Source organism: Lagenorhynchus albirostris, chromosome 9 (assembly GCF_949774975.1).
Source record: "Lagenorhynchus albirostris chromosome 9, mLagAlb1.1, whole genome shotgun sequence".
Lineage (NCBI taxonomy): Eukaryota > Metazoa > Chordata > Mammalia > Artiodactyla > Delphinidae > Lagenorhynchus > Lagenorhynchus albirostris.
In genome coordinates this window covers 9,260,084-9,271,777 of record NC_083103.1, presented here as the reverse complement: position 1 = coordinate 9,271,777, position 11,694 = coordinate 9,260,084, and the positions used below count along the sequence as shown (strand labels likewise).

Below are 11,694 nucleotides of genomic sequence, written 5' to 3'. Positions count from 1 at the left end.
GGTCTCTCCTCACAGGTCCTACCCTGTCTTAATGGCTCTGGCTTGTTGGGTAGTCAGGACCCCCGCCACACCTGCCCGGCCATTCAGGTTCCCTCCTCTGCTTCTGCAGTGGAAGCCCGCAGTGCTGGGCTGTGGGAACAGGACCGGGCTTCAGGTTTGGAAAGGGAAGCGCGGGTTGTGCCGGAGCACAGGGCCCCACCCAGAAATGTGACCAGGAGTGACTTGGAGTGGGTCGAGCAGGTGGGGAGCGGGTTCGCCCCATGCAGCCCCCAGGGAAGGCCTGGCCTGCCGTCCACACAGCAAGCGGGAGCGGAGCCAAGTGCCTCCTGGGCAAAGGGCATCTTCCGAAGTATTTACAGATGGGCCCCGCTGGGTGCCGTCTCACCAAAGGCAGGAATATTTCCGTGGGATGAGAACAAAGGCTGGGCTGCTCTTGCCTTGAGAACAGCACTCTCCTGTCCACTGGTGCCAGATCCCTGGGCCTTTGAACTCGGCCGCTGCCTCCCAGTGTTCTATTGAGACGCCCAGTATTTAAATCTTTGAAAAAGTAAGGAAGACCCAGGCGAGTCCCTCCCTCCCTCCCGCCTGTCTGCCCCCTCCCTTCCCTGGGCCCACTCAGCCCACACAGCTCACTGTGGCCCCTGCTTCCCTGGTGACCCCGCCCTGGATCCAGCCTTTCTGCCTTGCGCTTCCCCAATCTTCCCATCCATCTCTGCTCATCTTATCTCTGGCTCTTGCACAGATAACACACCCTGGATGCCTCAGACTCAAGACTGCCGCTCCCGGCCAAGCCCTTTCACACCCTGTCCCCTTCTTTGTCTTAAATTCCTGCATGTTTGTCAACTGCTCTCAAGCAGAAATGGTCAGGACCCAGGGCGGGGTGCCCTGCAGAGCCAGCCTCCCCCCACACACTGCCCACTCCCAGCCCCAAGGCCTTACGTGGATGCAGGCAGCAAATGGGCGGCTGTCCTGGGGAGGGCGATGCGCCCGCCTTGTTGCACCCCAGGTCTCAGGCCGAGGGCCTCCACCCGGGCACTCCGGGGCGGCCTCCCTTGGAAGGGGCTTCATTTTCTTTGAGAGGAAAGATTCCAGCGCTGTCTCCTGTCTCTGACCACTGGGGCCGTGGCCCTACCACCCCCTCCCTAGCTGGGCCAGTCCCCTGACCAGGCTGCATGAGGGGCTCAGACCGGGAGGGCACCATTGTCCTGTCCGCGTGGGCGGAGTGCTCGTGGCTCCCCTAAAACCCGGCAGGCGGTGCTGCCCTGCCCTTCCCGGGGTCAGGTCCCAGGATGGGGTGCGGCCTGGCACCCGCCGGCCCTGCTGCAGCCCCTTGGCCACCGCGCTGGCCAGCCCGGCTCCGCGAGCCTCAGCCCGTGCGCCAGCACTGCCCGGCTTCTCGGCCCTTCTTGGCGTCGGGGATTCCCGGAGGGGCCGCGTGGGTGGCCGCTGGACCTGTGCTCAAGTGTGAAGCCAGAGGAATAAGGAAGGCCCACAGCCAGTCCTCCCAAGAGCCCCCTCCCGCCCACCCTCAAGGATTAGTTCACCCAGGAGCCTCCGAGGGTTCCTGCTGCTGTGGTGTCAGACCCCGACCCCTGGGCCCTCTCCTCCCGCTGCCCCTGCGTGCGAGGGGCTCCCCAGCCTCTGGCCACCCCTTTCCCTCTCCCAAAATGCCTTTCCACCCTTGAAGGGTTTACGGGGAGGAAAACAGTAACCTCCCTCCAAGGGTGGTTGTGATGCTTAATCAATGAATACACAGAAAAGTCTTAGAAGTGTGCCGGGCACTCAGTAAGCGTTAGCTCTCCTTAGTGTGTTACTCTGCTCCCAGGCCACGCCAACCAGACTGAACTCTTCCTTTTCTGAGCCCCTGCCCTGCTTAGGGTCCCCAGCCAGCAGTTCCTAAAATGGGTCTCCATTCCTTGGACCTAAAGTTGCTTTGACCTTTTGGAGACACAGACCCGGGGCTCGGCCAGCAGGCCTGGCTGCCCCCGTGTGGGGCAAGGCCCCTGGGCGGGACCCCACCTACAACGATGCCACCGCAGAGGGGACGTTTCATATTTTGCAGTTTACAAAGCACTTTCCCATCTCTCTCTACTTTGTGGAGTAGACAGGGCAGAAATCATTATTCCCATTTTCCAAATGGGGCCCTCGATGCTGAGAGGCAGCGGACACCTCACCGAGGTCACACGCCAGTAAGGGGCCCGGTTAGGCCCGGATCCTGTTCTCCTCGACGCCAAGCCCAGCACTGTTTCCTCAGCACCGTGCTGGCTCACAATCAGTTAAGTGCCTCTTCCTCCTTCTGAAAAGGAGCTCAGAGGCCAAAGGAATTAGAAACAGGCACCCGATGAAAAGCAGACGCCCTGCCCCTTGTCTCTGGACCAACTCCCAGGAAAGGGAGGACAACGGATGTGTGGCCCCCAAGGCCCGGCCCGCCCTGTGAGCTCATCTCCTGGCAGAGGGAGCCCCCCGGGCCTGAGAAAGCCTCTCCCCAGAGCTGGGCCGGACTGCAGGGCCGCTCATCTCCGGGGTTGGAACAAGGACTGTCCAAGGCCACCCGTGATGCCACTCACCCTCCCTAAGCCCAACAACCTTGCCCACCCGGTGCTATGCCCATTTTTCAGATGGGAAAAGCGAGGCCAGGGGAGATGGGACTGCCCAGGCAAGCAAGCAGGAATGCCTGAGGAGGCTGGATGACAGCCCAAGCCTCAGCCCTAGTCACAACGGCGCCCGGCGGGGGCAAACCCACCCAAGACCTGGGGAAACACAGCCAGCGCTGCCCATCACCCCCTCTAACCCCAGCCCAGAGGCAGGCCCACCACGAGGCCCCAGGCCCCACCGTCCGTGGGCTCAGGGTCAGGGGCCCCCTTGCTGTTGCAGGAGAGACGTCAGCTCCCGGGTGAGGTGAAGGCCCTATTGGCAGTGGCCCCAGCAGGCCAGGGCCTGGGTGGGGAAGCGGGGCTGGGCTCCGTGAGAACGTGAGAGGGGCAGGGAACAGGCAGAACGCGGGTCCACGGCTAGGGCGCCCAGGTCACCAGCCTGGAATGGCCCCTGGAGGGCCATTTCTACAGCCAACTCCCCATCTGCACAATAGGACTGCTTGTGGGGCTGAGGCCCAGCCCCAGGCCTGCGTGGGTGTGGGTGTGTGGGCAGTGTCCCTCTCTGTATCCAAGTTCATGAGCCCAGTCAGGGCAATTGTTTACATTCATTTAACAAACATAACAGCCATGACCACAGAGTCGAAATAACAATGAACTCAAACTCCACCCCAATCCCAGCCCGCCCTCCAGAGTGGTGCTTCTAGAAGACTCCATGAACTGAGCTGTGCCCACCTGCCCTCCCCCACCCCAACAAGCCCCATTCTCCTCCATCCACCAGATGCACGTCCCCCGCCTGTGCCCCCTGCCCCTGCTCCAGCCTGCCCTGCACCCCACTTTAGTACCTTTCCGGGTGTCCTGTGACCAAGTTAAACGCAAATGCCCCTTTGTCACTCCAGGCTCTGTGTGGACGGGCCCCTGCCCAGAGGTCTCCAGCTCATCGAGCTCGTGGGCCTCGGCCATGCCGGCTTCTTACAGGGCCCCGCTCCCTCCGGCCACCAAGCTTCACACACTCTTCCCTCTGCTCAGAGCCCCCTTTCCTCCCCCCACTAGACAGCGCCTGCTGATCTCAGAGCCCACCCAAGGGACCGTTGCTCCAACACCCAGGTCCAGTGATCCCTCCTCCATGCCGGAATCTCTCCTTCATGGAAACTGTCACTGTTGCGATTAGCATCTGTCTCCCACTCTAAACGGTGTCCTTAGTACCAGCCCCATGCTCGGCATGTGGAGAACAGCCGACGGAGGGGCCGGCCTCTCCCAGCTCTGACCTCGCTTCCTTCCAGCTCCCACCCACCCACCCACCCAACTCAAAGACACCTCCTCCAGGAAGCCTTTCTGTCTTTTCCTCCTCTGAGCAGCTCCTAGGGAACAGTCCGTGAACCACGGTCGCCTTGTCCGTCTGCCTCCCCATATGCTTGTGAGACCCTTGAAGCAGGGCCAAGCCCTGGGCCCCAGCCAACCACTGTCTCTTCCCCACACGCTCCCCTCAACCCACTCAAGCTGAGGCCTCTGGAATGCATGGGCTTCCTCCCGTCACTTGCTGAACTCTGACAGCCCCTCTGAGAGGGACAGCTGGCGGCCTCCACTGGCCCCAATTTACAGATGACACCTCTGAGGCTAAGAGAAAGAAAGCTCAAAGTCCTGCATCGCTCCAAACATCCCTGTGCTGGGCGCTGTGTTGCCTGTTGGGAGGACGGCCAGCTTCAGGTCATGGGCCTTTCCTCACAGAGGCCCAGCTTTCCAGAGGGGAGATGGGGGCGGGGGGGGGGAGAACTTAATTACTTCAGTCAGCATTGTATTTTATTTTATTTTATTTTATTTTTAAAATATTTATTTATTTACTCATTTATTTATTTGGCTGCGCCGGGTCTTAGTTGTGGCGTCCGGGATCTTCGTTGCAGCATGTGGGATCTAGTTCCCTGACCAGGGATCAACCCCAGCCCCCCTGCATTGGGAGTGCCGGGTCTTAACCATTGGACCGCCAGGGAAGTCCCAGGATTGTATTTTAAAACTAACTCTTGAGCAGTTTGAACCACAGAGAAGTATGTAATTACACAAAAATGTTAAGATGCGATTTACAGTAATTACCTTCTATTTGCCAAGTTCCGTTAGTCCCTTCCCCGCACCTGAACTTCTTTTCCTTCATAATTTTCACAATAGTTTTATGGAACCAATTTTTCTTGGCAATAAAAACAGCAGGTGCTTGGGGTGAGGGATGAAGGGCCAGAATTAGGTTTAATCCCCGCCCCCCCCCCCCCCAGCGATGTCCCAGGTTCCAGAACACAGGGCTGGAGATGGGATGGTCAATGGCAGGGGCAGGGTGGGGACCCTCAGCACAGGGGCTGGAGATCGTGGCCAGGGTCAGCCTCCCAGGGTTTAGATCCTCCCTCCTCTACTTGTTTTGTTTTGTTTAAACTTTGATTTTTTTAAAAATTTTTATTAGAGTATAGTTGATTTACAATGTTGTGTTAGTTTCAGGTGTACAGCAAAGCGATTCAGTTATACATATACATGAATCCACTCTTTTTTAGATTCTTTCCCATATAGGTCATTACACAGTGTTGAGTAGAGTTCGCTGTGCTATACAGTAGGTCCTTATTAGTTATCTATTTTATATATAGTAGTGTGTATATGTCAATCCCAATCTTTCAATTTATCCCTCCCTCCCCCGTTTCCTCCCTGGTAACTATAAGTTCGTTTTCTACATCTGTGACTCTATTTCTGTTGTGTAAATAAGTCCATTTTCACCATTTTTTTTTTTAGATTTCACATATAAGCAATATCACATGATATTTGTCTTTCTCTGTCTGACTTACTCCTTCCCTTACTTGTGACTGCAAGACTTCCGGCAACTTCCTGAGCCTCAGTTTCTCCATCTTTGAAATGGGGACGGGAGCGGAACCTACCTCGTAGGACTGTTGTAAGGCCAAAATGAGAGATGGAGTTGAGTGTGGTGCCGGGCAGAGGGCGGGTGGGAGTTATTGCTGCTGCCGTCACTGCTGATGCCACATTCTCCCTGAAGAGGTGAGAGAAGTCTTAGTGGAAGGTTGCCTTTGGCCTGAGTCTCGAAGGTGAGAAGGATTTCAGCAAGTGGAGATGCGAATGGAAGGTCGGTGTACGCAGAGAGATCTCAGCAGGTAAACATGGGGAAGGACAGCTGAGGGCATCTCAGGAAATGGGGAAATTACTGAGGCCAAGCCCCAGGGCCTGGGTGCAATAACTGTCCCAGAAAACACTGAGTATTTTGGTATTTAGTATGTGCCAGGCCCTGCTCTGAGTGCCATCCTCGTCCTCCCCACCACCGACGCTCACAGAACACCCGGAGCTGAGGCTGGGGCGGCGAGAGGCTAAGAGCCCCATCCATTCATTCAACAAATACTTAAAAGCACCTACTGTGTGCACGGCCCTGGAGCATCATGGGCGAGCACGGAGCTTACGTTGGGGGAGGGAGGGGAAGGCAAATAATAGACAAACACGTAAATGAGATCATTTCAGATGGTAATGAAGGTTCTAAAGGAAAGAAAGCCGGATTCTGAAATCCAGAGCGACGGGGGGGGGGGGGGGGGGGGGGGGGGGGGGAGGGGCCGCAGTGATCAGGAAAGGCTTATCCACAGAGGGGCTGTGAGAGCCGCAATCAGGAAATAATCTGGGATGAAGCATCCAGGCAGAGGGAGAGCGAAAGCAAAGCCCCAGAGGTGGGCTTGCCCTCCATGTGCCCTGCAGGGAGGAAGGCGTGCTATGCTGCTGCTTCCCACTAGCTATTGAACATTTGGTAGTGTATATATGTCGATGCTACTCTCACTTTGCCCCAGCTTCCCCCTCCCACCCCGGGTCCTCAAGTCCATTCTCTGTGTCTATATACTATCACCATGCACCAGCAGTTCTAAACAATGTCAGTGATAAAATACCCCTACCTGGAATATTCTCCTAAGTCCAAGTTGCAAGCATCTGATACAGGTCATGTAGAGTTTTCATAATATATACGTAAGCTCCAAATTAGCCCATGTTTATTGCTTATCTTTTGACAGGCATTGTATTCTACGTGGAAATTATTTCTAAGAACTCCCAGTTATACAGTTGGTCTCCAATGGGTTCATGTCAAGAGTAAGTTTGTCGTGAAGACAGGAACACAAAACTACTAATAGCAATCTTTGTAAACCTATGCAGGAAATTAGGAGGGATACAGGACTAGAAGGTGGGAAAATATGGATATTAAATAATTTATGCAAAACGTTTCTTTTTATTTCTTTATTTTTGGCTGCGTTGGGTCTTTGTTGCTGCAAGCGGGCTTTCTCTAGTTGTGGCGAGCGGGGGCTACCCTTCATGGCTGCATGCGTGCCTCTTATTGCAGAGCACGGGCTCTAGGTGTGCAGGCTTCAGTAGTTGTGGCACGCGGCCTCAGTAGTTGTGGCTTGTGGGCCCTAGAGCACAGGCTCAGTAGTTGTGGCGCATGGCATGTGGGATCTTCCCGGACCAGGGATCGAACCTGTGTCCTCTGCATTGGCAGGCAGATTCTTATCCACTGCACCACCAGGGAAACCCAAAACGTTTCTTTTGTTTTCTTTTCTGGCCACATCACGTGGCATGCAGGATCTTAGTACAGATCTTAAATGATGTCTCTTAAACGAGAGAAAGCAGACATGATAATGGCTTTCCAGGATATAAAGGATTGCCTCATGAAAGAAGAGGTTCACTGATGTCATACAGCTCTAAAAGGCAGAACTAGAGCTAATAGGTGGGAATAATAGAGGATATTTGCATATATGTAAAAAGAAAATTGTTGGTTAAAGCTATTCAACTAAAGAACAGGCGAAGTACAAAGTAGGAAGCTTGCCATCATGGAAAGTTTTCACATAGAAGCCACTGACTATCTGCTTAGATTACTGTGAAAATTAAATTTGCTTATTACGTAAAGCACTTCAGACTGTGTGGAACATAGATACAGCTCAATATACATCATCCACTATTCCTATTCCTATTATTATTACCTAAAAGTTTAGTAAAACATGCCTGTAAAATCAGCTGGACCTTCTGGTTCTTAGGGTTCTATGATTTCTTTGGTTACTGTCCCAGCATATCTTTAAGTTTACTTGAGTCAATTTTACAGTTTGTTTTCTTTCATTTATCTAGTTTTTTTATATTGTTTTGCTATAAATCTGTATACTATATTCTGTTGTAATAAAGAACATTATTTTATCAGTGGCTCAAAAAAAAAGAGTAAGTTTGTGAAGGGGCAGAATCCTTGAAGCTGGCTTCAGATTCAGTTCGTCTCCAGCTCCTGTGTGCTACGTACAGCTGTGCTCAAACAGCAAATTCAAAGTAAGCAGCCAAAGTGCTGTGCTTGTAAAAAGCAAGAAAGAGAACTTGAATTGCTTCATTTCTGTCATCTTAGGCCACTTGAGCTTTTCTTTGGGTTTAACATTTTAAACAGTAAAACAGTGTAAGGTATAATCTTTTTGTTTAAGAAGTGAACATTTTCGTTCATACATGAAATATTGGACTGAATTTTAATATCTTTAAAGTTGAAATGTATTCTTTTTTCAACTGCTGATTGTTTTAAAACTAAAGAACAAATCAAATAAATAAAACAGTACATCAGTGGTACAATTTAGTAGTTGCCTCATTTTACCTTTTGCAGGTACATATTTCAGTTTTATAAAACTTTACTTCTGGCTAAATTTTAATTGGATAATTATTTACATAAGAAATTAATATAGCAGATTATAACCAAAGGATCAGAGTTCATTAGGTAAATATACAAACTATTGAATAAATAGCTGTGCTTTTGTTTTTTTGTGGTTTTTTTTTTTATTAGAGTATAGTTGATTTACAATGTTGTGTTAGTTTTTGGTGTACAGCAAAGTGATTCAGATATATACATATATATATTCTTTTTCATATTCTTTTCCATTATAGTTTATCACAGGATATGGAATGTAGTTCCCTGGGCTATACAGTAGGGCCTTGTTGTTTATCTATTTTATATATAGTAGTTTGTATCTGCTAATTCCAAACTCCTAATTTATTCCTCCGCCACCCCCTTTTCCCTTTGGTAACCATACGTTTGTTTTCTTTTTTTGGTGGGGGTTGTATCTGGTCTTAGTTGTGGCACGCGGGATCTTCGTTGCAGCATGTGGGATCTTTCGTTGTGGCGCAGGGGCTTCCCTCTAGTTGTGGCGTGCGGGTTTTCCACTCTGTAATTGTGGCGCGTGGGCTCTGTGGTTTGCGGCACGCAGGCTCTCTACTTGAGGTGTGCAGGCTCAGTAGTTGTGGTGTGTGGGTTTAGTTGCCCCTCAGCATGTGGGATCTTAGTTCCCCAACCAGGGATCGAACCTGTGTCCCCTGCATTGGAAAGTGGATTCTTTACCACTGGACCACAAGGGAAGTCTCCATAAGTTTGTTTTCTATGTCTGTGAGTCTGTTTCTGTTTCATAAATAAGTTCATTTGTGTCATATTTTAGATTCCACATGTAAGTGATATCCTATGGTATTTGTCTGTCTCTTTCCGACTTACTTCACTTAGTATGATAATCTCTAGGCTAGTCCATGTTGCTGCAAATGGCATTGTTTCATTCTTTTTTATGGCTGAGTAATATTCTGTTGTGTATATGTACCACGTCTTCTTTATCCATTCATCTGTCGATGGACATTTAGGTTGCTTGGCTATTGTAAATAGTGCTGAAGAGCTGTGTTTTAATGTGTGAATATTTGTGTGCTCTGATATTTATATTTGCCAGCAGGGTGTGTGTATTTCAATAAAAGAAAATGATCTTGATAGATAAATAAATCAGTGATCACTGTCTGCATTTCTTTTCTGTGTTTCATTTCTTTTCTTCATTTCATTTCACAGTTATTAATGAGAATAAGTTTTGTTGTCTATAGTAGGGAGGGGTTAAAAACGGATCCTCTCTGGTTATCAAATCCACCAGGTAAGCCACCGGAGAGACCAAGCCTTAGTGAGACGGCAAAGTGCTCAGGTGGGTCTGAAGAATCTGAGAGCAGAGAGCAGAACCCCCCAAAGAAGAAATGGATGCGTGATAACATCTGAGGTGGTGTCACAGCAGAATCTCCCAGCCCCGCACCACGTGGGAGCAGCCGTGGGATTCTGTGCACCCAGGAGTGGCCCTGAGGTGGCAGACAAAGCCAGTGAACTGGAGGCCTGCACAGGCTGACGGCCAGCAACAAGAGATGAGCTGGTGACAGGTGACATCAAGCACCAGACGCTCTCACCACAAAAACCCCACCAAAGCCTTGGTTCTGAACAAGCCCCCCTGGAGGTTAGGCACAGCTCTGGACAGGAGAAGCCCCAAGGGGGCTGAGACTAGGTTTCCACCCCCTTAGCAGAGTGAAGGCTTGAGACTGAAATTACATTTTATTTTTGTTATTTTAGTTATCATATAAATATTATTATTATATGTATTATGTATTTTTATATGTGTATGTGATAAAACACATTACATATAAAATATATAGACATAAACTGTAACTATTTTAGTTATAAAAATAGAGATAGATGATAAAGTTCTAGTTCGTTTCGTGAACACCTGTGTTTGAGGACGCTGCACCACCCTGATGGACGGAAAGTGATGTGGGTCCCAGAGGGGACAGCATAGGCCGTGGGTGGAGGACGCAGGCCAGGGGCTCACCAGGCTCCTCTGGGTGAGACACCGCTGGGTCTCAGACTACGAGCCTGAAGGAGCCCGTGGTGGTCTTCTCTCCCCTTCCCTGTGCGTGCGGGACCACCGCAGCCCTGCAGAGCCTCTCGGCCAGCCAGCAGCAGAGCTGGGCCCTGACCCCCGTCTGCTGACCACGTGGGCTTATGTCCCCCCTGACGGGTGAGGGCAGGGCCGTCAGGCGCTGGGCAGAGGGACCTTGGCAGTGACCTGCCAAGTCCACAGTGGGCAGAAGCCCAGGGCAGGACAGACGTGGAGGGCAGGACCTGGTGACTCACTACAGAGCAGACAGCCTGCAGAATTCAGCAACCAAGTGCACACGCTCCCTGGGAAAGGTCAGGAAGTGAATCGTGTCACATGCTGTCAACGCAAATCTGCTGCCCAAATCCCCAGAGCTGCCAGTAAAACGGAGGGGAAACCAGTTTCCACCCTGCAGAACAGGGCCTTCCATCACCTTTATTGTCCCCACCCTTGGAGGGAGCTTCCCCCAGAGCCAAGAACCTGCTGGGGCTGCCAGGCCCCCGGTCTCAGGAAGGCCCATCCCCAGCTCCCAGCCCCCAGGTTTCAGCTCCAGGAGCCTGCCTGGCTGGGGAGCCAAGAAAAGGCTCAGATCCTCAGCGGGTCGAAACCTGCCGCGGCCCACCCCTCCCTGAAACTCCAGAAACAGCAAAAGCCAGGTCACTTTATACCCGGGTACAACCCGCAACTGAGGGGTGGGTGTCGCGCTCACAGGATGCCGCTCCGCCCGCAGCCCACGTGAGCATCTCGGTTGGCCACTGCCTTCTTCTGCGGGTTGAGGGACAACTTGCCCCTGGGAAGGTGATCAAGATCCCTGCACACATCAGATCCCCCATTCCTCACCCACCCCGACGCCCTCCCACTCCCACCTCCCCAGCCCTGTCATTCACCAACAACAACCCCTCCGCAGAGAACGTCAATACCGGTGGGGAGAGAAGCACATCTATATCCAGGCGTTGGGCAGAAAGAGGTATGTAGTTGCCGAGTGGTTTATAATGGCAGAAAAACTGGAAACAATACAAGTGTCCATCAAAGAGGTACTGGTAACTTAAATTTTATTACATCCTGCAAACGCATACTCTGCAGCATGAAAAAAATCAACATCTGTAAGTGCCAAGGTTTAGAAAGATATCCAAGACATATATTAAGTGGGAAAAGAGATCCAGAGCTGCGTATGTAGAATGATACTATTATGGGCTGGTTTTTCTTTCTTTCTGTTTTCTTTTTTTTTTTGCCACGCCGCGTGGCATGCAGGATCTTAGTTACCTGACCAGGGGTCGAACCTAAGCCCCCCGCATTGGAAGCATGGATTCTTAACCACTGGTCCCCCAGAGAAGTCCCAAGGCTGGTTTTCTTATATTTGACACTCACCCCCTCCCCGCATTCATTCTCCACCTTTTCATGATCTACTC

General features: G+C 51.4%; 1 protein-coding gene across 1 annotated transcript in view; it reads right to left on the bottom strand.

The window, feature by feature from the left end:
- Positions 1-5,312: 5,312 nt before the first annotated feature.
- AHNAK (AHNAK nucleoprotein) overlaps positions 5,313-11,694 on the bottom strand; it is a 110,942-nt gene continuing 104,560 nt past the window's right edge. The window contains exon 6 of the mRNA XM_060158959.1: positions 5,313-5,607. Coding sequence (XP_060014942.1) covers positions 5,585-5,607 — 23 coding nt within the window. The 3' untranslated portion in view covers positions 5,313-5,584. The remainder of the gene's footprint in view (positions 5,608-11,694) is intronic.